The sequence below is a fragment of the Panthera uncia genome, assembly GCF_023721935.1.
Source record: "Panthera uncia isolate 11264 chromosome C1 unlocalized genomic scaffold, Puncia_PCG_1.0 HiC_scaffold_4, whole genome shotgun sequence".
Lineage (NCBI taxonomy): Eukaryota > Metazoa > Chordata > Mammalia > Carnivora > Felidae > Panthera > Panthera uncia.
In genome coordinates, this window is record NW_026057585.1 from 89769805 (window position 1) to 89795415 (window position 25611).

Sequence of the window (25611 nt, forward strand, 5' to 3'; positions counted from 1 at the left end):
TGCACTCCCGAATCGGGATGTTCCGTGATGTCTATAATTAGAAAAGTCACTCAGAACAGGACGGGACCTTGGGAAGGCTGACAGGGAAGAGGTCCAGACTTGGATGGAATTTTAAAGAGGGACCGCAGGAAAGGAAGGAAGGGATGGGTGGTCCTGTCCCGGAGAGGACAAGGTGGGTTGCAAGGAGGGACGTTGGTCCAGGATGGAATGAAACGCTTTATCGGTTCAGGTGAAGACCGTCATGCTTGAGTGTAATTTGGAAAAAGCCACGTCTGCCCAGCCCCTGGAAGGGCTGGGGCCCATTTGGCCGATGTCCCCAGGTCTGTGTGAACATCTTCATCAAGTTCTCCGGGCGGCTGTCTCCTCAAGCACACGCGAAAACCCAGGCTCTTCCAGGTGGTGGGTGTTTTCTGACCTTCACTGGATCTTCTGCGGGCCCAAGGACCCGAAGGGGGCAGGTAGCAGCTCCAGGACTGTCCTGACAACATATGTGCCATCCGGCTTGGTCATGTAGACAGCCCAGTTGGTGCCAAACTGGAAAAGAGGCAAAGCCAGCGTGAGGGAGGCAGCGTGACCGAGGGGCTGGGACTGACCTGGATTTGAGTCTGGCTCCACCTCTGTCTAACGTTCCTCTCTGTGCCTCAGTTTTCTCATCTGTAAAATGGGGATGGCAATACTCATACCTGGCCCAGCGAGCTTGAGGAAGGAGCCACCAAGAGAATGTCTGTCGAGCAGTTAGAAGTGCTCGGCACCTTGTTGAAGGGCAACCAGTGATCTGTTCTATGATGAGAGACCCACCCAGGGCTTCAGAGGAACAACATCTAACCCCCAGGGCCAGACCTGCACCTGCTGTGACAAACAACAGCTAAGATCTGCTTCCTTAAAGCATCTTCTCTTCACAAGCACGAGCAGATGCCTGCCTGCCTCACCACACACCAGATATTGCCCACGTGTGATTTCGCTCTCTGCCGAAGCAGGTGTTACTTTTTTTCCTTAAAGTTTATTTATTTATTTTTGAGAGGGAGAGAAAGTGCAAGTGGGGGAGGGGCAGAGAGAGAGAGAGAGAGGGAAAGACACGGGGCTCGAACCCACGAACTGTGAGATCATGACCTGAGCAGAAGTCAGAAGCTTAAATGACCGGGTTACCCAGGCGCCCCTGGGTAGGTGCTATTACGATTCCCATTTTAGGCTTAGCAGGGCAAAACCAGTAAAGCAAAAATTTTAACCCAAATCTGTCCCCCCAGCCCTGGTCTCTCCCACTCCCAGGAGCTACCACCTGCTTGCTGTTTGATCTTGGGCAAATGATTAAACTCCCCGGGGCTCCGTGTCTTGATCTGTGAAATGACTTTGAGAACCGAGGAACGTATCAGGCAGGAAGACGGCTGTGTGTGATGCAGAGCCCCGAAGTTGGCCTCAACAAACTGGGGCTCAGCCTGGCTGTCGTGTTACCATGGGTGGAAGGCACCTGTACACGGTGCCCGGCACACAGTAGGTGCTCAGTTAATGGAAGCCGTTGTTACTGGTTACTTGGCTGTTCGTGACCGCTCAGCTCTGCAGCTCTACTGTGCTTCTGTCCGAACCACTACATCATTTCCAGGCACATCAGTCTTCGGCGTTTTGTTTTTGTTTTTTATATGTTCGTTTATTCATTTTGACAGAGCGAGCGAGCAGGGGAGGGGTGGAGAGAGAGGGAGACAGAGAATCCCAAGCAGGCTCCGCCCTGTCAGCACACAGCCTGACGCAGGGCCCAAACCCACAAAATCGCGGGATCACGAGCTGAGTCGAAACCCAGAGTTGGACACTTAACCAACTGAGCTACCCAGGTACCCCTGGATTTTTTTTTTTTTTTTTTTTTTTAATTAATGCTTTAAAGAAGGCGATTTTTCTGCTTGGCAGGTTCTGCCTGCGACTGCAGTGCGACTCTAAGCGCCAGGTCCCCGGCCCCCGAGCTTCCTCTCTTGTTACTTGCAATTTGGTTTCAGTTTCGCCTCTCCCTCCTTTCGGCTTTTTCATCCGCCTTCTCTCGTTTGCCAACACCTACTCTGTTTGGAGAAAACAGCAATGAGCAATTGGACCCAGCTGGGGCCTCGGGAGCCAGGGGGCTGGCATCCTGATGTGGTTTCCTTCCATGGCCTTGGACATGACAAGGTGCTGGGCAGCCATTTCTGCCCCTCTATCCGCCCCCCCGCCCCCAATATGGCGATGACGTCCATATTGTGAACTCAGTGCCTTTATGGTGGCATTTTCAGCTGAATTTGGGAAGGGAGTTCTGCTAACCGTGTCTGGTTGGCAGGCCTGGCAAGAAGCAGAAAGAAAATGGAGATGTTTGCATTGTTCGACACATGCTCTGAAAGCCCAAGGCACAAAGGCAAATGAGAGGGGTTGTTACCCCCTCTCTCCCCACCCCCACCGCCCCGGAATTAAACAACTCCAAAGCAGAAGCCCCCGCGAAACAAGCACCATTACATCTCTGTGGCTGAAAAGAATGTGTCTCGTCATAGAACCATAAAGGCAGGGAGGCGGCTGTGAGGAGCATGGACCTTGCGGTCAGCCAGAACTGGCCGTGAATGCCAGCTTACCACCGTCTGGCTGTGTGTCCTTCAGCAGGTCATTTTACTCCTCTCAGAAGTGGGGGTAACCACCCACACTTCTCCCATAGGCTGGGGTGGAGATTAAGTGAGATGCTGTATTTAGAAGGACCGATGATGTCACATGGAAGCTCGCAAGCCTGTGGGATTCTCCGACGGTGGCTTTACCCTTTTGGGACTCTGGGGGACACAGCCCTCTTTGAGAGTGTGTGAAAGCTGACAACCCACCCCTCCCCAAAATGTACACACATAAACAACTTCCACTGAGTCAAGAATAAGAACTCATTGAATCCGTTTTGTTTTGTTTTGTTTTGTTTTGTTTTGAGAGGGAAGGAGGGCATGCAGGGGAGGGTCAGAGGGAGAGAGAGACAGAGGATCTTTAAAGCAGCCTCCATGCCCAGCTCGGGGCCAGACGTGGGGCTTGATCTCATGAACTGTGAGATCATGACCTGAGCCCAAATCAAGAGTCAGACGCTTAACCAACTGAGCCACCCAGGCTCCCCATCATTGAATCTACTTTTAACCATTTTTAAGGGTACAATTCAGTTCCATTTGTTCTTGGAATACAATATCCCCTCTGTCCCATGGCCTATAAGGCCCTGCCCCGTCACCCCTACCCTTTACTTGCCGCGTTCTAGCCTCTTTAGCCCTCTTACAACTTAATCAAACTCACCAAATGTATAAGCATTAAACTTGCTGGTTCCTTTGCCTGGAAATCTCCTTCTGTGGACCTTTGTCTGCCTCGTTCTTTATTATTTATATCTCTGCTCAAATGTCATGATCTCATGGTTTGTGAGTTCAAGCCCTGCACTGGGCTCTCTTCTGTCATTGCAGAGCCTACTTTGGATCCTCTGCCTCCCTCTCTCTCTGCCCCTCCCCTGCTCTCACACACACACACACACACACACTCTCTCTCTCTCTCTCTCTCTCTCTCTCAAAAATTAATTAAAAACATTAAAAAAAAATAAAGTAGTTGTTGGCAAACTATTTTTCCGTAAAGGGTCAGACAGGAAACATTTTAGGTTCGGCAGCCCACAGGGTTTTGTCAGAACTGTTGAGCTCTGCTGTTGCAGGGCCAAAGCAGCTATAGACAAAATATGAAGAAATGGGCGTGGCTGTGTGCCAATAAAACTTTATTTACAAAAGTAAGGGGTGGGGGGCTGGATTTGTCCTGGGCCAATGTTTGTTGATTTCTGACTCCTTTTTCTGCGTTCTCTTCTCCACAGCCCTCATCATTCTCAGAAACTCTGTTTATTTTGCTCCTTATTTGTTGTCTGTCTGCCTCCTGCACTAGACTGTGAACTATGACGGCAAGGCCTGGCTTGTCTTTTCACTGCTGTCTCCCCAGAGCTCGGTCAGGCCTAGCACACAGTAGATACTGACTCAAGTAGCTACTGGATGAAAGAATAATTTCCAGTGATTCACGTAGGCTTGGGACAGCTTAGATGTCAGCCAACAGGGCAAACAGGACAGCAGCTGTGTGACCTGGCTGGCAGCCTGGCTTTGCTCCCACGGCCTAGAAAGGCAGGGAGGCACCTAGTTTACATTTCCCAGAAAAGAAAGGTGTTTACCTCTCTCATGACTTGCCTACAGGCTCCACATGGTGAGATAAAATCATCCTGGAGGTCACTGCGGAAAAAGAGAATCAAACATGGGTCAATCTCTCCTGAGGTGTGAGGACAATTACTGAAATGCAGGCCCTGAGTTCTGGCCTGATGAAGTCAAACCCAGCCAAGCAGTTTCTGATTCACAGACGCATGGTGTCGCAGAGGCTCAGAAGAAACACCAGGTGGCTTTCCACACTTCCAAGGGGCAAGGCCACAGGCAGGCCCGTTGTTTTCATTAGCGCGTTTGGAAAATGTTTAGTGAGCACTTGCTGTCGCCCACACTCCAGAAACACAAGGGTGAAGAAGAATTGGTCTCTGGCCTTCAGGAGATCGCTCAGCCCAGTGGACAAATAGAAAACTAAATGAGTTACCGTTTTAAACAAAATGCAATAAGAATGCACAGTGAGAGGAGACAATCCCTGCCTGAGGAACAACAGAGAATATTGTGGAGGAGATGGTGTTCGGTGCGGTCCTTGGAGGAAATGCAGAGTTCATAAATCACCGTTAGTGAGCACCTACTGTGTGCCAAGATCTGTGCCAGGCACTCGATATCCATTTCTTTGAATTCCCAGGACAACCTGAGTGTCAGAAGGACCATTTTACCTGCAAGAAAACAGGTTCAGTGAAACTAAGTAACTAACAGAGGTGGTACTCTGAAGGCCCGCGTTTTTCTGTGCTGCAGGCAAAGGACATAGTATATGCAAAGGCCCTGTGGCATGAAAAAAACGGTGTGAGTCAAAAGAGAAAAACGGGTTCCTTCGCCTCTCAGAATCGAGGCACCTACAGGCAGTCCTCCAGCTCTGAGCAGGACGAAGGGTGAACTGAACAGTAGGAACCGCCAAGCCTGCCAGAGGACCAGAGGTTACGCCAGCAGCCACCATCGTCCCTGCTCTTCTAGACGCACAGCTCTGTGAGATCTCTGCAAGAACACTGGGCTTAAATTTTAGTTTTTGGTCAGCTCCTCCTTTCGCTAACCGTGTGTGACTTGAACCAAGTCGTTTTTACCCATCCAATGTGCATCTCTTGGCTTGTAAAACAAGGGGAATCATGTCACCTACTTCCCAGGAATGCTAGAAGATAAAATGAAATAAAGGGCAGAAAGCACTCTGTAAACTTTAGAGTGTTCTACACATATTGTTATTGCTTGTACTACCAGGCGCTTATTCCTTTACACATATAAGCTCTGTCTGAATTTCAGTGCCTTATGATATACAGATTTATTATATATAACTTATATACCATAACTTAAAATTACATATATTAACAATGATTATCCTTTTACTGGATATGTGCCTAGAATGTCCCAGGCATCCAGCGAAACACTGAAATGCATGATCTCATTTTATTTTTTTAAATTTATTATTATTACTTTGTAACTTACTTTGGGAGAAACGAAGACAGCATGTAGTGGGGGAGGGTCAGAGAGGGAGAAGAGAGAGAAGACAGAGAATCCCAAGCAGGCTCCGCATCACCAGGGCAGCACCCGATGTGGGGCTTGAACTCATGAAACCACGAGATCGTGACCTGAGCCCAAACCAAGAGTCGGGCGCTTAACCCCCTGACCCACCCAGACGCCCCTATTACCTCGTTTTAATCGACAAATATTTATTGGCGCTTCATACCAGGCACTATCAGGGCTGGGGATACAGCAATGAACAAAATAGACGAAACTCGTTGCACTCAGGGGATTTTCACTAGTGAGAGGAGCCAGACCACCAGCCAACCAACCATGTGTCAAGTGGATATGGCCATAGCTGGCATGAACTGCATAAAGCAGCTGAGGGAGGAGAGAGCGATGGGTTGTTATTTTATCCTCATGATAACTCGCTGTCGTATGTGGGATTCCAGTCAAAGAAAGGTTCTGCTCCATGGAAAGGTGGGTCCTCTCTGAGCATGCTCCCAGCTTCAGAACAAAAGCCCACGGGGACGTGAGAGGGTGGGGACCCCTGCCCACGATGCACACGCAGCCAAAGTAACCCTTGTGATTACCAGGCTCCGGCTCGGGTTTCCATAGGATCTTTGGAGGCTAGACTCTGTTATTTTTTTTACTTCTTTCCACGCAGACTGACCATGCCAGACAGGCACGGGAAAGGAAACAAAGACCAATCGGAGAATCTCTGCCTTCCGGGGTCTAGTACTGTCTGGGAGGGGAGATAAAGTCTGCATGTTAGTACTATGACACAGGCAGGCTGTGGTTACGACCATGGGAGAGGTGCTCTGAGTGAAATTCAACCTCCCTTCCGTGACCGCTAAGGCCCTATATAATCTGGCCCCTGCCAAGCTCACCACTTCCTTTCTCAATCTTGTGACATGCGTGGCCGGCTTCCCAAAGAACATTTCCCTGGAAAAAGTGACCTGTATTAGGGTCTTCAAGGGATTGGGGTGAACATGCATTCCAGTGGGAAGTTGGATTTGGCTTAGGCTTCAACCACCAAAAGTCACAAGATATGGCTTCCAGGCAGCGTAGCTCTGAGAGCTGAGAGAGAGCCTGACCACGACACTGGCTTACCCTTACCTCACACTGCACTTCTCTGTGCCGGGCACGGTGCTGAGGACCTTAGGTCCATCAACTCATTTAATCCCCTAACAACCCCATAAGGTAGGGGCTGTGTAGATACTTTTATTGTCCTCACGTTATAGATGGTGAAAGACGACATGACCTTCCCAAGGTCACAGAGCTACTAAGTGGCAGAACCAGGATTTGAACCCAGGATCTGTGGACCCTGCCTTTGGTAGTCTTCAGCTTGCAAAAGTAGTAAGGATAAGGTTAACACAATAGTTTTATTTATTTTTTTTGAGAGAGAGAGAGAGAGAGAGAGCCAGAGCATGAGCGGGGGAGGGGCAGAGAGAGGGAGGCATAGAATCAGAAGCAGGCTCCAGGCTCTGAGCTGTCAGCACAGAGCCGGATGCGGGGCTCGAACCCACAAATGGTGAGATTGTGACCTGAGCCGAAGTCAGGCGCTTAACCACCTGAGCCGCCCAGGCGTCCCTAAAACAATAGTTTTAATCTGTTGCCTACTCTGGGCCAAGACCTTTACAGAAATCACTTCCCGCATCCTCACGATAGCCCAGTGGGTCAGCATTCCTCTCCTCCTTTCTACAGATGAAAAGCTGAGCTCAGATCCTTGGGCAACAGCAGAGCAGGATGTGAAACCAGGTCTTACTAACCTTGGAGCCAGGGTTTTTAATCATTACTCAACATTCCCTCCTAGAGTAAGAATCAAAAGGCTGAAGAAAGACACATCCCAGAACGTACTGGGTGCAGCAGGATGCCTACCACCTCTCCTGCCCTGTGCTGTGCTGGGCTTGACAGTTACCCTGCTTTGTGCTGATTCTGGTCACGCGCTGAGGCCATCCTTATCAGACGCGATGGGCTGGAAACCTCTCGGCTTTGATGGCTATGCTGGGGCCCCCATGGGACAAGCTTAACTCCCCATTAGCAAAAGCCCAGCCTGGGCCCCACACTCTGCATTCTGGAGATCTCCAAGGGGCTCTCTGAAACCGTTCACACCCGTCAGTGTTAACGAGGGAGCTGGCACTTTCCACTCATCTTGTAAACCCCACGCTCTCAATTTAACAAGTCATTAGTGCAATAATGACTACATTTCTGGCTCAGGGATGCTGCTGCAGGCTGAATCCCGGGAGCAGAGCAGTTGGGTGGCTAGAAAAATGCAGGTTTTGTGTAAATAAGGAGATTTGCTAATCATCGCTAGCGATACCCAGTCCTTTTTAAAAGTAGATAATGACCAGGAGAAGGAGAATGTTTCATTTAGAACATTCTAAACAGAGCAAGGCCACCGTGCCATTATCCTTTTGTTGACTTTGGCCTCTTTTTCACCCAGAATATCATTATTTTCTTGGATCAGGTTTGGAATTGAGTTACTCTCCCCTCCCCCCTTTTAAATAAAGCACAATCCACATCCTGAGCTCTGCTCATCTGCACAAAATGTTCCCAGCATGGCCTCATTTATTCCTCCCAAAGCCGAAGGGAAGCCAGGACAGACCTTGGTGACAGGGAGGGCTCTGGGAAGCCGGGACCGACCTTCTCCCTAAGTGCACCTTGCCTTCAGTTACTCAGGAAAATCGCCTTCAATAACCTGGTCCGCCTCGGGACCAGACTGAGACAAAGCTATAAAGAAACGGGAGCTTGTTTCTGTCACACGGCCCCTGCTGGCCTTGCGCTGGGTCCCTACATTTCTGGAGGCTTGCATTTCTGCCAGCAAGGCCCTCTAGCGCCACCACAATGAAGAGGTGCTTCACTCCTAGTACGTAATCCATGCACCTGGATGTCCTGAAAACCAATACTTGGTCAGTCATGCACCCACTTTCTGGGTGGATGAAACATTTCCCGTGGCATTTTCCCTGCACCGTTAATTTGCTAAGAAAACTCTCTCACAGTGCAAAGGTACACACAAGAGCAACTCACTATTAAATCGGAAGCGTAACAGGGTCAAAATTAGTAAAAGAGCCCACTCACATGCTCAAATCCTGAAGCCACTGAGTCTGGGTCCAGGGCCAACAAGAACTCAACGAGCATCCTGTGAGGGTCTGCACAAGGGAACTTGGATATTTATGTTTGGGGCATGTAGAGAGAGTAGGTTAATGCTATTACTGTTCAGCCAGGACCTGGGCTGGACTCTGATTAGTGTGTGAACTGTAACCCGGGTTTACCTGGCTGTCACCCCACCAGCTTGCGTTGGTAGCCTGGTTCTTGGCACTTAGAGGTGGGCAATGCCAAGGGCAGTAGTCAGCTCTCACAGTGAAGGATCCCGGGACAGCTCAAAGAGAGCAGGGAAGAGTGTTTGATTTCCTGGCACAGCATGGTGCCGTGGAATGAGCCCAGAGTGAGACTCCAGAGATGTAGTTTGGTCTCAGCTTTGCCATGAATTCCCAGGAAAGTTGCTCAACCTCTCTGGGCCTCAGTTTCTTCATCTGTAAAATGGGGGTACTGGCTAGGGGGTCTATACCAGGTGATTTTCAGGTCCCTCTCGCTTTAGGTTTCTATGCTGCCTTTCTGTTGTATCTTGTAGGCGTTCTGTTGTCTGTACTGTCACTAGAGCAAAAGCCCCACCTGCCCTTGAGTTAGAGGTGCCTCGGTTGTTTACCTGCTCTGTAGGCTCACTGAGGGCAGAGTCCATTTTTGACTTAACTCTTTATCCTTGGCACTCTGTCAAGCCTGACAGTGCCCAGCACGCAGGAAGTACAGAATAAACGCGTTAGATGAATGAACGGATGAGTGACACACGCGTGGTGAGTGATGGCCGAATAGATGGATGAATGCAGCAGCAGCCTGCCTTTCCCACCACTTACCTAGAGATAGCGATTGCCCTGAACTCCCTGTGCCCTTCTGAGATAGCCTTCTGGATGGCGGTTCGCTCCGCACAGACGCCCATTGGGTAGCAGACGTTTTCAATGTTGCACCCTGAGAAGAGAGGAGGGAACCAATGAGACTTCCAGCAGAACCACTTCCCATGGCAGGTGTTGAGTAAGAGGCTTACCCCATTCCAACGCAGGGAGGGACCTGTTACTCAGAGTGGGCAGTTTGACAGGAAGTGCGGGGACACTGGTGCCATGGCCCTTCCCAGAACACCCACCCTTGTCACTCACCCAATGCCTCCGTCTTGAAGCACAATCCGGGAGCAGGGGCAGCAGAGCAAAGCTGATGAACCTAGCCCCATCGCCCCAGCAAAAGTCAAGGCCAAGGGAGATACTGAGCCGTAAGATGAGCAGAGCCCCCAGCCCCAGATCTAAGAGACAGAAGGTTCAACGATTGGGCCTGTGCAAAATTTTCGGTGCTGTTGACCAGCTATCAGAGTTCAACCGAGTTCCCCCATGAATTGTGTTGCAAAACGAACTGTCAAAACCAACAAACTAACAAACAAGGAACTCCCAAGCTTTGCAAAAGGTGTCTGTGATTGCACAAGCCTTAGGGCAATCCCAGCCCTCCAATGGGAGGCATGCTGCTAAGGTAGCAGAGTTCACAGCAAGGGATTTCTCCCCAGTGTCCCTCTCAGGAGCGTTCCTGGGGGACAAGGGGCAAAGCCTATTCCCAATGACATAAAACATTGGCATACTCAGATTGGCTGACTAACAAACTCCCCATTTTCAGGGAGGTAAGGCCGTGAACAAATGGCCACAGAAGCTGGGCTTCCCCCTGACTATTGAGATGTGCTCTTTATAGCTTGTCTTTCTCTCTGAGGCAGAGATATTGTTCCCCAGGATGTATTTTCTTCTTCCTTTAAGTAATACGAGTGACCCCCTATTCCAATATGGCTGCTCACATGGCCACTCAGCTACAGACCGTATTTCCTAGACTCCTCTGCAGCATGGTATGGCTACGTGACTAAGTTTTGGTCAATGGCATGTGGCCCACAGTGAGGTGGGAAACTTCTGGATCACATTTTTTGTAAAGAGGTTGATTGATTGCCCTTTACTTCCTTTCTTTTACCCTCTACAGGCTGGGATGAGGTGGGACAGCTCTGACCATGTGGTTTATGATCGTAGGGATGGAGAAGCCACAAGAGAGAAGGCACTAGGGACCCTGGTCCAACTCAAGGATAGAGCAGAGTTGAGATGCCTATTTGCCCTGGCACAACTGCCTACTCTGAGTTGTTATGTGAGAGAAGAGAATTCCGCCATGGTGGACTCACTGTATTTGGGGATTTTTGTTATAGCAGCTTTACCTAGATCTAACTGATAGACAAATTTGGACTCAGAGTGAGATGCGGCTTTAATAAAAAACATCTAAAACACATGGACTTGGGCAATACAGATGTGGCAAGGTGGAGAGCTGTTGGCTTTGTTACTCTGTGGCAGATGATTTGGTAAAGCCCCACCCTGCAATAACCTGGAGGGCAGATTATGTTACTCATTGCCTACCAATGGGATCTTTCTACCTGACAATGGGAACAGCCCTGTGGCAAAGAGCTGATGAAGGGTGTCACCTTCTCAGGCTATTGTTTCAAGGCTTAAGGCAGTCACCATCAAAAGGACCCAGGGATGGGCCAGGCAGGGAAGCCAGTCAGTAGAAAAAAAGGGGAGTTGGCAGGTTTAAGAACTATGCCGAGAAAGGATCTTTGGGTGTGGTACTCCAGTTCAGAAATGACTGGAAGCAAACAGACCAGAAGGTTTCTAAGTTTTAGATAGAATTGGCTAGCCAGAAAAGCCAAAAGTCTGCCCTGTTAAACCCTGTGATCGTTCAGTCCCTAAAGAAACTCCTGGGTCCCCCAAACCCTACCGTCAGAAGTGAGCTGACAGAGCTGTGTGCCCCCAAGGAGGTCACTCTCTCCAAAACCCACTTCAGATGTGTGGCCAATGACAGGATGATCAGGGAAGAAGCTCCCAGAGGGCAGAGCCTGGGTCCCCAGTGGACAGGGACAAGGGGTTGCCGCCAGGGCAGAAAGGGAAGGCAGAGTGCATGCCAGGGTGGGGAGTCTTCTCACAAGAACTGCCTGGCAAGTTTGATAACTGCACAGACTGGTGGCCACCTTGTGTGCCCTGTTCTCCTCCTTTTCCCGTTGGGAAAGTTGGTGACTATTACTCTGTCCTACTCTTTCCTGTTCCCACTCCACACTGAATATTGTGGGAGTGTGAAATGAGGTGTGGGTGATTACTTTTTACTTTTGGGGCCAGTAGGCCAGCGGGGCCACATCTACACCTGAGGAAAGAGACCACTCCGCCTCGAGATCCTGCTCTTAGAGCTGAATGCAGTGACTGAGTGGGACTTTGGGCTGCCTCCCTTAGGAAGGTGGTAAGTGGGTCCTACGTGTGAAAGGATGTACACAGATACTTACAGGCCACAGCCAGTTCTGTGGCAAAGACTAACTGTTCCCAAGGTTCGCTCTCCCACTAGAAGCCACTGGAGTTGACTGGGGCACATGACTACCCAGCCGGCGACCACATTTCCCGGCCTCCCTGGAAACTTCGTGTATCCTTGTAGTTTTAGCCAACAAGATATGAATGGCAGTAACAGGTACAACTTCCAGATGACATTTTTGGGGGGACAATGCTTGCTCCCCCGCTTCATCTTTCCCTTTCCCAGGCTCTGGAACATGGACGTGCCAGTTTTGAACACGTGGATGTGGACACCACTCTAACGATGGCAGGACATCAAGACAGAAGGAATTTGATCTCCTGAACAACTGTGTGGAACACAGCAGAGCAGAACAGTCCGTATGCCCAGCACTGCAGCCCACCCCCTGGTCTGTTAGATGAAAGAAGTAGGCAGCCATCGTGTTCCAGTCACTGTGTATATTTTGTTTCATCACCTGCGACTGTTCCTTACCTATGGCACTCCCTTTTTCTAAGTGATTATGCAGGATTTCGTTTCTCCTGAATTCACCAAATTTGGAAATTGTTTGGTCATTATCTCCTCATATATTTTGCCCACAGAATTTTCTGTCCTTGCATTATTTACATGGATGTTCTATGGAGGGGTTCGATTAATCATTTGATCCATTAAACATCATCATGGTTCTCAGGATCGCAGGTGTTCATGTCCAACTGATGGCGAGGAATGGATGTCACTAGAGGGCCTGCCCCACCCTGCCATCCCCTGGGCTGGGTACCTCTGCTGCAAGTGTCTTGCTAGGACAGGATAAATGTGTTCACTAACAGTGGCACATGGACTGGCTGTGGGGTGTTAGGTGGGAACAGGTTTGGAATTCCACTTTTGGGAAGAAGGACCGGTGTCCCTACTGGACACCAGAGGGTAGATGACAGCGAGCATCTATTGTTTCCAAAACGTAGCACCTTTCTCCTTCCCCGCCCCAGGGGAAGGACCCTCACCTATGTTCTCAACGCATCTTACAGATGGGAGCAGCCATCTTATTCTCGCGTGACTTTTTTTTATTGGTCTAAGGTTGCGTGCCTGACCCGCACTGGGCCAATCAGAGTTGAGCACCAAACTCACTGGGCCAATCAGAGCCGGGCACCTTACCCACACCGAGCCAGTCAGAATTCTCTGTGCCGGAACTTCCGTTTCTCTCGCAGACTGAGAGAGTGGGCTTGAGCCCTGCTGATGGCCTGGTTTCCATTCATTACGGAGGAGACCATTAGGAGACAATGAAATGGACACACTAAAGAATGGATGAAAGATGAGAGGAGACTGGAAAAGGGTCTGGCTTGGCGCAGTTGCCCCCGAGGCCCGGCTACGCGCCAGCTCTTCCCCAACTTTTAGGAGCCAATACTCCCTCCTTTTGTCTAAACTAGTTAGCGGGCGGGTCTGTTGTTGACAACCACACAGATGTCAGTTAATACAGTTGGGAGACGGGACCAAGAGCGATCAGGGAGTTGCAACCCTGAAAGTAATGATTGAGACATTTATTGAACGCCACATGTTTTTGACTTCGACCAAGCTCTGTTCACATTCCTATGTGAGTCACTATAGCCGGGATAACCGGCCCTGTCTCAGGGTCAACGGAAGTTAAATGAATAAATGAATACGCCTCTTTTGCTCCCCACCGAGTCTCCCCGGCCAGGTTCCTTGATGCCTGCCTGAAATGACTTCCTTTAAACATGACCTTGCCTGCCCTGGCCCACTGTTGCTGACTTTGGCCTGGCTGCATTTGACTTCTGCCTCTCCCAGAGTAAGATCCTTGCTAACTTTGTCCCCCCACTTCATTCCCTGTCTTGGCAACCATCCCAGCCCTGCCTTGTCCCTCAGGGACACTTTCCCTGTTAAGTGGGATTCACATAAATCTTGGGTTTCACAGAAGGCTAGTCCCTCAGGACAACTGCCTGTGGCTGCATTTGAAATTCAGAATGGCCTCATCGAGAGAAATTTCCCTTAACTGTGTCTAAAAATTTCAAAGGGCCAGAGCCCACTCAGCCACCCCACTGCCCAAACAGAGCTTTGCAGGAAGAGCCCCTGGGTTCTCTTCCGCCCCTGGGACCCTTTGCCCCACTGGCCCTGAGAATTTGGGCAAGAGACTAAAACCTCCTCAAGACTCAGTATCCTCATTTGTAAAATGAAAGCGATGGCGCCTTCCTCGGAGAACTCGCGCCAGGATGAGTTGAGACCACGCGCGTAAAGCAATTAGCACAAAGTGTGGCACAGACTAAGTGCTCAGCAGTGGCCCAGCTGCTGCTATTAATGGCACAAAAGTCCAGCTTTTTGGACTTTTTAGGCCTGTGTGGCTGAGCTTCTACTCCTGCTGGATAAGGTGTGAACAGTGGCCCCGCCTCTGTCCTTCAGGCACTTTGAAATCCTTTCCACGACGACAAGGTCCTACCTAATCTGGTGCCAACCTGCCTACCTCCTAGACTTCATCTCCTTTTGCCCTTGAGGCCTGCCGGCCTTCCAGCTGTTCTCCAAGGATGCCAAGCGCCCTCCTGGCACATGGCATTTGCTCCGGCTGTGTTCCCACTGCCTGGAACTCTTTTCCCCTACATGCCTATGGTTCACCCTACTGCTGTCTCTGCTCAAATGTCCCCTCTTCAGAGAGGCCTGCCATGGTCGTCCTGTCTCAGAGTGCCTCCTCCCTTCATGGCCTCCTACCCTCTCGGTCCATTTCTCCTGCTTTAATTTCATCACAGCCCTTGACACTTTCCTGAAATAAACGTCTTTATTGTCTAATTCTGAGGTCACAGTGTAAACCTCCTGAGGGCGGGGGCTCCTGGGTGCAGAATGCCCAGGGCCTGGAACAATGAGGCCCGTGAGACTCTCTCCGCACTCCAATGACTGTGATTTCCCACTGGGGTGCTACATCTCTCAGGTGCAAAGTTATAATTTCATGTGGGGCCGCCAGCAAGTTCAAGTGGAGTTTCCTCCTCTTGTTCAAAAAGAGAAAAAGAAAAAATGGGAAGAAAGGCCTCGGCCGTGTACTCTGATCAAGAAAGGCCAGACGGGTTCGTTTTGCTTCCCTCGAGCAGAAAAGAGGCTGTCGTCTAGCCAGGCAAAGCAACGCCATTGCCAGTATGGCCTTCACTTACTCTGAAACATATGTGCGAGATGGGCCGGTATGATGCCAAGTTAGGAATCCACAATTGTAAGATTGGACCAAATAACACCAGGATGATAGGGCTGTCATTACTGCTTTCTTTTCTTTTCTTTCATTGTTTTTCTTTTATCTGCCTGGCACTCCGTGGAACACTTCAATCTGTATTGTGTCGTTGACACTTTTAACAACCCTGTAGGGCAGAGGCTGTTATAACCCCATTTTAGAGAAGGTAAAGGCTGAGGCTGCTGGCAGGGAGCCTGGACTCACATCCTGACCTGTCAGATACAAAGGGCTGTCCTTTTTCTCTATGGCAGTTCAGTGAGGACATGTTTTAGAGTGGGTTTGGCGCTTAAGGCAGGGCGAGGGTCAGATGTGATCAAGCCATTAGCAAGGAAAGAAGTTCCAAAGAGGGGATTTGGGCCTGGCCACCCAGAGAAAAGAGCAGTGCTTCTGAGCACCGTCTCTCTTGAGGGACCTAAATATAGTTAAAACGGTCCTTGTCACACACAGCGGGCGTCAGCATCTTCTGGACAGCTTCTTAAAAGAGGTTTCTCAGAGGCACGTGGGTGGCTCAATTGGTTAGGCATCTGACTCTTGGTTTCTGTTCATGGGATTGAGCCCTGCATTGGGCTCTGAGCTGACAGTGTGGATCCTGCTTGGGATTCTCGCTCTCTCTTTCTCTCTCAAAAGAAAAAAAAATTTTTTCAACCTTCCTCTTTCCTCCTGGAGTTTCTGCTTCAGTAGGTCTGGGTCAGATCCCAAGAATTCACATTTCCAGCAAGGTCCCAGGAGGTGCTGAGGCTATAGGTCTGGGACCGTATTTGAGAATCACCCAACCAGAAAAATGTCACATCCACGGGCTTGAAGCAATACTACACTCTTTCCACATTCCCACCTCCCAGCCCACTGCACAGGCAACACACAGTATCATATATGAATTATATTCTAGCTCAACTACAGAGCCCAGGGGTTTTAGTGAAGCTCCTCTTCGTAATGAGCTGTTTTTGAGTGACAGTGGAGAGGACCAATGGATGAGCTGGGAAGACAGGTGTGGTGGGTGTGAGGAGGGCTGGAAGGACAGGAAGCCAGTTAGAGACACCTGCTTTGACTTACCAGGAAGTGCTATGAGGGGTCAGGGGTGGGGAGGGGGCTTGGAGAGCAGTCCTGGAGGAGAAAGGGAGGCCAGGGGCTGGCCTAAGGGAAGGCGATGAAGGACCAGATTTAAAGGTTAAAGCCCAGACAAGCTGGATTCAGCCATTGACCAGGACATCTTTAAGAATCTTTTTAGAAATGCAGCTTGTTCCTCTCAGAATTCATGACAGCCGATCCAGTAAAGTGGCTTTTCCCCTAAATGGTGAAGGGGCGTATAGAGTGTGAAGCTCCTCCAGGGAGGAGTGAGGGAGATAGACCAGCGTCCCAAGGACAAACTCGCCCATCCCTTGGGGGGTGCCAGGAAAGAGTGGTCTCCATGACTCTCCTCTGCCACCTCCTATCTGGCGTTGTGCAGACACTGGCTGTCCCTGCCAACCCCCTGCTGCCCCATCTCTTCTGTGTCCCCACCCCCCTCTCCCTCTGTAGCTCTGCCTCCCCCCATGGGCTCCTCCTCTCCCCAAAGCTCTCCCACAGCAATCACAGAAGGTAACTGTTGGGATCGATCACCCTCCCGGTGGCCCAACCCCGGGAGGGCGCAAGGCCCTGGTCAGTCAGCATCGAGGGGAAAGGACCATTATTACAAGATCATGACAACAAGGCTGTCAGATTTGTTTTTGAATTGAACGAGACACCAGTGGCCTCTGAGGAGGGAAACTCCACACAGGCTGGGCTTTGGTGCAGCTGGAGAAAGTCACGAGCTGGGCAGACCTGTCCCACGATCAACTACAAACTCACAGCATCTAAATCCAGCTGTACCTTCTCTGACTCCCAATTGTCTCTAATCCCCCCCCTCCATGTGCCCCGTCAGGTTTCCTCTGACTGTTCGAGGTCCCCTCCTCTCCAGGCCCTGCCTTACTACCATCTGCCCTCCCTTTCCATCTACAGAAGGAGATCCAGGGATTCTGGCTAAAGGCCCTCCATTTGTCCCCCCCCTCGGCACACTTTCTCTGTCCCTGTCTGCACGTGCACCCTGTGGCAATGGGGCGGCAGAAAGAGCACGACCTCAGTTGTCTCATTCGTAGAGGGTGCCTTTGGCTTTTGCTCTGGCAGTTCCACACTCCTTCTTGTGGTAACAGACCCACCCAGCCCCCACTGGGAAGGGATGTGCTGCTGGGCCAATCACACTACTCTATCATGACAACAGTGATTGGCCCAGGGATGTGCATGTGGTTGGAGATGGACCCATCAGAGCTCTTCCCTGGAGTTTTTCCATCTCCAGCTAGTGAAGGAGAGTTCTTTCTCTTTCTTTCTTTCTTTCTTTCTTTCTTTCTTTTTTAAATAGGGAATTTGATTTTTTTAAAAAAATGTAATGTTTGGGGCGCCTGGGTGGCTTGGTCGGTTAAGCGTCCAACTTCAGCTCAGGTCATGATCTCCTGGTCCGTGAGTTCGAGCCCCGCGTCGGGCTCTGTGCTGACAGCTCAGAGCCTGCAGCCTGTTTCAGGTTCTGTGTCTCCCTCTGTCTCTGCCCCTCCCCTGTTCATGCTCTGTCTCTCTCTGTCTCAAAAATAAATAAACGTTAAAAAAAAATTAAAAAAAATTTAATATTTTTGAGAGAGAGAGAGAGAGAGAGAGAGAGAGAGAGAGAGAAAGTGGGGGAGGGGCAGAGAGAGAGACACACACACAGAATCCAAAGAAGGCTCTAGGCTCCGAGCTGTCAGCACAGAGCCCAATGCAGGGTCGAACTCATGAACTGTGAGATCATGACCTGAGCCACAGTTGGATGCTTAACTGACTGAGCCACCCAGGCACCCTGAGGAGAGTTCTTTCCTCTCTGCTTTTGAGGCTGTAAAAGAATATGGACCAGAGGCTGCCTGCACTCATGTCCCCTGATGCCTGGAGAAAGCCCACCTACAGGATAAGAGAAAGAAGCAAGCACCCAGGAGGATAAAGAAGGACATGGTGACATCGCAGTTCCCGGATCCAACTGTCCTGGAGATACCATCTACTCTTGCCCATAATGGTTCTGCTTGGCTTCTGTCACTTACAACTGAAAATGCTCTAATGCACGTGACGCTCATCGTCTCCGTTCATGTGGTGGCTGTGAGATTACAAGAGATCTTCCATACCAAGTGCTTAGTGAATGATCAGTGCCTTGTGGCTATTACTCCTGCCGTCAGTCCCTGCCCGTGATGTCCTCAGCACCACCCAGCTCTGCCTCCAGCTCCCACCTTGGTCAGTGCCTCCTCATGCCCCTGGTCTTCCTGGCTGAAACTCTAGAACCATATTCCTTTCCTTCATTCTACACTGCTCATCCCAAGCCCAGTCCTTTTGTCCCAGACGGTTTTCCTCAGGTCTTTCCTTCCTCCTTGTTCCAATGGCCACCGCCCCAGCCTGAGCCATTCATTCGCACACTCAACAAACCTCAACGGAGGACATATTACAGGCTGGGCAATGCGCTGGTCCTGTGGACGATCAGCAAATAAGACAGACATCCTCCCCGACACTCTCTCCTCTGTCTTGGCCCTCCTTGAGTGCCTGTCAGACCAACGGTCCTTGAATTCTACTTTCATGTTACTCTTCTTCTTCTTAACATCCCTGGTTGCCTACTTCCTACCTCATCAAATCTCAGTGGCAATGCTTGGCCTTCACAAGTCATCCAGAAGCTGCCTGCAAATAGTAATGATAGAACAATACCTTTAATAGAAGGAGAAGCAGCCACTGCGGCAGAAACTGGGCTAGTCACTTTACAGGCATTGACTTGCTTAAAGCCTCACAACCTGAGGTTCCAGGGCTGATGATAACAGGCACCAGCCATCGGGGAGGACCCTGGTGCCGTGCTGGGCTAGGCAAAGCAGCTCTGTTCAGAGCCATCCAGAAAGGTGGGCACACCGTCTTCGGCTCAACAAATGTGTAAGGCACATTTGGGTGAAGGGTGTTGCCCGGCATCCCTCAGCTGATAAAGAGCAGCACCAGGATTCAAACCCAGCAGCCCCTAATCCAGGGCCTTCGCCCCATCCCAGGGGGCCTCCCTAAATCCCCACTGCACAGCCAGGTTCTTTCCCGCAACTTGAATAGGCCACACTCCTGCTCACCTCATTCAACCACTCCTGCAGTCATCGGTCGAGGCCTCCCTTTTGAACCATGACCTGTGTAAGAGGAGGGACCTCCATAGGGGGAGAGACGATGTCATTTCTGCTCATGGCGCTATCCCCGGGGCTTGGCCCACACATTACCTAGCACGTCACGGTACACAGCAAATATTTGCTGAATGAATGAATCCATGCAAAGAGGCACTGGGAAGAACCAACGGCTGATTCGATGTTTAAGACCCTGGAGCCACGGGGCAGTGTGGGCTGCAGTGTTGTTTGTGGTGGTGGTTAATGTTTAATACTCATCTGAGCCACCGGGCCAGGCCTGAATTCGCACTAGACACACGGAGAGTCTGGGTTCCCTACAGAGCAGCCACCTTGGCGTCAGGGGAACTCCGGATTAGAATCCCAGCTCTGTGATCTCGGGCGTCTAGCTTCTGTGAGCCTCAGTTCCGTTCTCTGCGATGTAAAACTGCCTTGCCGGGTTGTGTCAACGGATAGCATTCCTCACCACCCTTTCACGTAGGGACTCAAGGTTACTTCTCCTGCTCAAAGATGTTTGAGATTCAGGTAACTCGTGAAACCGGAAAGAACCTCAAAGGTGAGAGATAACTGGAACAGCAAGGAGAGCCCAGAGAGGGGGACTGTACAAGGGGAGGCGGGGGCTCGCAGCTAGGCTCACAGCTGAGTGGCGGTGGGGGTGGGTGGCCCACAACTGGCCTCAGGCTGCTGGAGGTTACCCATTAGAGGCACACATGTGAGCTTCTTTTCCTTTAAATAGCTGCCGCTGCCAGGCAGAGGCAGATTCTGGGCAGCAGGGCTGGGTGTCCCCATCTGCCCACTGTGCCAATTCTCATCTGCCCCCAGAGTGGCGGGGAGGGGCATGGCTTCCCTGCCACTTCCTCACCACGGTGCCCCGCTCTTTTGAATGAAAATGCCTCCCAGCTTAGCGAAGACAAGGCTGAACTTTTGTTCGAGTGAGCTTTCTCTATAAAACCAACAAACCAAAGAAAAGGAGCTTAGGAACAGATTAGTGCTGACTCCAATTCCCACCCTCCCCAGGCCAGCACTCATTGCTGGTCACCCAAACTTCGCCTGGCCTCCTTGCTTCCTCCAAGGCCCTCTGCAAGCCCTGAAGTCCACTAACAAGTCACCGGCTGTTGGCCTCGGTTCCTCATTTTCTTTCCTAGCACAGCAGGTGACGCGAAGAAAGCAGGGTCTGGGGGATCTCAGCCCTGGGTTCCACCCCCAGTGCCCCGTGCGACCTTGACCAAGTCGCGTCACCTCTCTGGCCCTCAGTGTCTTCATTGAAAAGTGGGCATAACACGGAGGTCGGTGGGTGCGAGGGGAGGCCTTGCTGATAAAACCTGTGGAAGCCTTAGGAGGGCGCCACAAAGACGGCGGGGGGGGGGTGGTCAGAAAGTATCAACCCTCTCCCCCCCCCACCCAGCACTGAGTTATGGCCTCCCCTTCCAACTTCCCTCCCCGTCCCACCTCTGGCTTCCCAGTCCTCTAAGAATTGGACGTCGCTGCATCCGAGCAGCACCTGCGTTCCCCACGGTCCGGGACAGCAGGCAGGGCAGGGGCGAGTGGCAGCGTCACTGGGAGCGGCCAGTGCTGCCCTCTGCTCTGCGGGCTCCCGCCCGTCCTCTTGCGACCACCTGCCCGGGCTGCGGCCGAGGGGGGATCGGGGCGCCGTCCTTACCGGAGAAGATCCTCCCGTCCCGAGTGAGGAGCGCGGCGCCCACGGGGAAGTGACTGTAGGGACAGTAAGCGGACTTCTTGGCCTCCCGGCAGGAGAGCAGCAGCCGCTGGACGAGCTCGGGCTCCAGGGCGCAGGCGGGACGCTCCTGGGCCATGTCTGTGCCCCAGGGCGGCGGAGGCGCAGAAGTCAGTCCCCTGCCAGCCGGCCAGGCCCGCGCGACGCTGGCTCCTCCCCCCCGCGGCGCGCGTCCCTGCGGGGCGCTGGGCGGGGCCTGGAGAGGGACCTCCCGCCCCACCCCCAGCTCCCATCCCCCTTCCCGCCCCGCAGGTCGGGGTCCCAGAGTGTGGTGGGCGGCCCAGCGTGAAGAATGCGACCGTGCCCCCGCGGGCTCCCCCTCTCCCCCTGGGGACCACTCTCACTGCTGACACACTGAGGGGCCAGTGGGACGGGACATGGGTGCCCCTGTGGAGGGGGCGACTGTGGACACACGTCCCTCAGGAAAGAGGCTGCTGGGGGTCAAGGTCAGGGTGAGTCCTGGGGAGTCCAAGCTCCAAAGGTTGAAATGCCCCTGTTTGTTGAATGACCCTCTCCTTCACTGGGGGATGTGATGAGGTTGAAAGGGCAGAGCTGGAGCAGCCACTCTGGCTTCCTGAGGCAGAGCGTGAGCTAAAGCAGTAAGACAAGTTGCTTCTCCATTTTCACCCATTTTCCTTCCAACTCCGGTCTTAACCCAGAAGTTAAAAGTATCCCCGCCGGAGGGGACCTCTGAGGTCATCGACTCACGCCTCCTCATTTGTTTTGTTGGCAAGATGAACATTGGGTTGGTGGCCAAAGAAACGGGTTTTGCATGCTGACACCACCACTTTCCACGTGTGCAACCACCGGCCGGTTCTTTGACCTCTCTGAGCCAGTTTCGTCATTGCTACAGCGAGGATAGTGATCATCTCTGTTCTACCTCCTCGGATTATAGAAGAGCTTGAGCTTTGGAGTTTAGTGGACCTAAATTTGAAGTCCAGTTCTTCCATTTATTAGCCATACAACCCTAGGAAATTAATAACCACCTCTCTCTGCGGTCTCAGTTTCTTCATCTGTGCAGTGGGTGCACTCACAGTGTCTTGCAGAGTTGTCATGAGGATCAAATGAGATAATGTGCGTACGGTGAGCGTGGTTAGAGGGTCCTGGGACATCATGACAGTAGCACGCTTTGTGACTCCATGCAGATCGGGTGATTGACATTAAGTGACTTGGCCAAGATCACATAGAAAAGGCAGAGAACACCAGATAGAGTGTCCAGAGGCGTCCAAATGTCCACAGACCCCCAGCAAGCAGGAGTGAGTCAGCAGCTTCTCTGAGGGCTTGGATAGAGGGTGGGGAAGAGGAAGGGGGGAAGGTAGAAGGTGGGGAGAAAATGAGGCCGGGTGTCCTTGTCCTGCATGCTGACATCTCTGGGCTGTGCAGCCCAGCATCTTCGTGTCCTATAGCCTGGAGCTCTCACCATGTAGAGATACAGGCAAACTGGGCAAAGTTGGCCTCATTTCCTCTCCCCTCGTCTCTCCTCTTCCCTCCAGGTTTCCCCCACCCCCTTTCTACACATCCAGCCTTTAGAGAAGCAGCTGGTTCCTTCCTGCCTGCTGTTGGAATTTTCTTCTGGTTCTACACGTTTGGCATCTAGTGCAGTTTCTTGGATCTGAAGCAGGGCTGGCAGAGAAACCAACCGTGTCCCCCTGGCTTCTCTATCCCTGCACTACCCAGCTACCCCAAGGGGCCCTCTCCTAGGGTTCCAGGAAAGAAAGCAAAGGGTGTCTGGGGACCATGTGTACCCATTCCACATGGAAATAATTCTAAGGCTTTTGGGGGCCAAGTATAATTGCAACAGGACAAGGGATAGAGGCCCTGCCGGCCTGCCAGGCCTGTTGGAAACCCCCGTGGGTGGTGCTGTTCCTGTCCCCTGCCCTGTCTTGACTCACACCAGCTAAGCCCAGACCTACCCAGGACTGGGGCTGGACTCCTTGGTTCCATAGCATCAAGAGAACTTGGATGGCCTCCAGGCAAGTTATGGCCTTGGCCTCTTCGAAGCTCTTTACCTGCACTTGGTCACAAGTAGGGACAGCACCTATTGCAAACCCAGCTGTATGGGTTTTGGGAGCCAGTAGTAGTTCCAGAATTCCTTACAGGAGGGGCTTGGAGTGGCCATCTGAAAGGGGAGAGTGGGCCTGGAAACAGGTATAGAGCTAAGTTTTAGGTCAATCATATTAACATTTTCTAACCATGCTTTAATTTCCACTCCACATAAAATTAGGAGAAGTTAATTGCCCAGCACAAAGAATAAGAGTATCTAAGAAGGGTGTGTTTTTTTTTTTTAACGTTTTATTTATTATTGAGAGACAGACAAAGCAGGAGAGGGCAGGAGGAGAGGGAGACACAGAATCTGAAGCAGGCTCCAGGTTCTGAGCTGTCAGCACAGAGCCCAACGCAGGGCTCGAACTCACAAACCGTGAGATCATGACCTGAGCTGAGGTCGGAGGCTTAACCGACTGAGCCACCCAGGCACCCCTCTGAGAAAGGGGTTTTGAGTGGTGGTGGAGACTGTCAAGGGCCAAAGCCCTCCCCCCACCCCAAGCCTTTCCTCTGTGAGGGGAGCCACCCAGTCCCTCCGTTAGAGCTCAGATGCCATCAACTCACTTCTTCACTCAACGAATAGTTACTTGTAGTAACAGCTAACTCTTATTAAGCTCTTTGCACGTACCAGACCCTGTGCTAAATGCATGGTTTGAATTATTTCATGCAATCCTCACCACAAGGTAGGTGCTGGCGATTTTACTGCCCATATTTTACTGATGAGGGCACCTGAGCTCACGGAGATCAGAAGGGGATCTCAAACCCGAGTCTGTTTGCCTCCATGTAAATGAATCGTGTGCTCTGGTCTGTGCCAGAACTCACGGAGAACCGGCATAATGGACCAGTGTTGGGGTGGGGGGCAGTTCTTGGCATCAGACCAGACAGTTTGAATCCTTCTTCTGCCTCTTATTACCAGTTGTGCATCTAGGCAGGATGGCTCATCACTCGGGGCCCCTCTATCCTCCTTATACAAGGGGCAGGAGTGGTACCCACTATGGTGGATCATGGTGCCTGGAATCCCATTCTGCTCAAGAAGGTTTCCCGTTTCTTTCACTGTGGCTCCTTTGGGGGAGACCATCTGGTGGGCTGTTAGTCACTGTGTTCCACTGCCTGGTAGGTGTAGGCAGTTGGCACAGGGTAGCCAGTCAGACCTCGCTTTCCAGCTGAGCAGTGGGAGCCAATGGTTTCTCCCGCCATGGTTCCTCAACTAGGAGGATCTGATTCTTGCTGACAGCTAGACTGCCCCCTGGGTAGAGAAAGCTTACTTGTAAAGTGAAGCCATGTGGAAAAAAGCAGAGCTGAGAGATGGAGGGGGGGAAAAACACCCTGATTTTTCTCTGGGTGTCTGGATTTGGCCATGAACACACTTCCAGACTTCCTTTCAACTGAACCAATAAATTCGCTTCTTGCGTAAGCTTGGTTGAGTTTTGTTTCTGGCAATCCCATGGCCTCTAGACTAACATACTACTTCCTAGGGTTGTTGTAAAAAGTCAATGTAAATCAATGGTAATCAATGTAAAGCAAGGTAATCAATGTAAAACTCCTAGTACATTGACTGGCACATAGTAAGTGCTCAACTAGTGTTAGTTCATATTATCACGAGGACTGTGTGCCGGCCCCTGTGCAGGGCGCTAGGGAATGGGAGGTGAGCGAGACTTGGAAACTGCCTTGGATGACTTTGCGGTCCAGGGAGGGAGACAGACAAGTCAGTGGACAGGTGCAAAGCACCCTAATACACGAGTAGATACCGGGGCCCGTGGCCATACTGAATACCTGTTGTCTGGAGGGAGTGGTGGGTAGGTGGGTTGGAGAAAGCTTCCCAAATGACAGGAGACTAAGAGGAATACTTTTTTTTTTTTTTTTTTTTTTTTTTTTTTTTACACACAAGTGGATCAGTCTATTAAGTAGGAAGTGGAGAAAGTGAACAGAAGTATGCACAAACAGAAGTATGCAACACCCAAACTGAACCGAATCTGAGATTCCTGAAAAAACATGTGTCAGTTACACAATTGGCCACCTCTTCCCGGACTGACGCAGGGACTTACTTGTCAGGGAAGATGAGGGAATAAGTCAGGTGGCAGGACTGGTGGCTGCTCCTGGGGCTGGGAATGATCTCTGGGGAACTTTCAAGGAGGCCAGGTCTCGGGCTCAGGATCCAGACCTCATAGCGGATGCAGCCAGACCCAGCAAAATGGTTGCGACCCTGAAGCCCTGGGCCGTGATCTGGGTGTGTGTCATGAGCTGAGAGCCGGGACTCTGGCCCCATAGGTTAGGGCAGCCACCGCGCCCAGGCAGCCTATGGGTACCACTGGGTTCTCGTGTCTTGGGAAGGAACTTTTCCTCGAAGCTCTCTGGAGTGCTGTAGACAGCGGGGTTTAAGCCCTCAATGACTGGGGGCTGTGATGGTTCAAAGGGCACCTCGGGAGTCACAGGGCCGGGAGCCGTCATGTCCCTGGCAACAGCTTTAGGAGA

The 25611-nt window shown here is 51.4% G+C and overlaps 1 protein-coding gene, 1 long non-coding RNA gene and 1 pseudogene across 4 annotated transcripts in view; 1 reads left to right on the forward strand and 2 right to left on the reverse strand.

The window, feature by feature from the left end:
* On the reverse strand, positions 1–21229 carry CDA (cytidine deaminase). 2 transcript variants are annotated; one of them, XM_049617919.1, is made up of 4 exons: positions 21022–21229; positions 9506–9617; positions 4160–4217; positions 1–534 (listed from the first exon to the last, which is right to left on the reverse strand). In XM_049617919.1, the coding sequence occupies exons 1-4, from the start codon at positions 21173–21175 to the stop codon at positions 418–420; spliced, it is 441 nt and encodes a 146-aa protein (XP_049473876.1). In that variant the 5' UTR covers positions 21176–21229; the 3' UTR covers positions 1–417. The 2 variants fall into 2 exon arrangements, with proteins under 2 accessions (XP_049473876.1, XP_049473877.1); XM_049617920.1 differs by lacking the exon at positions 1–534 and adding an exon at positions 1154–2042.
* LOC125913017 (uncharacterized) overlaps positions 19658–25611 on the forward strand; it is a 19788-nt gene continuing 13834 nt past the window's right edge. For both annotated transcript variants that reach the window (XR_007454904.1, XR_007454903.1), the window contains exon 1: positions 19658–19917. This is a non-coding gene — a long non-coding RNA (uncharacterized LOC125913017). The remainder of the gene's footprint in view (positions 19918–25611) is intronic.
* LOC125913016 (HIG1 domain family member 2A-like) lies at positions 25030–25587 on the reverse strand (annotated as a pseudogene).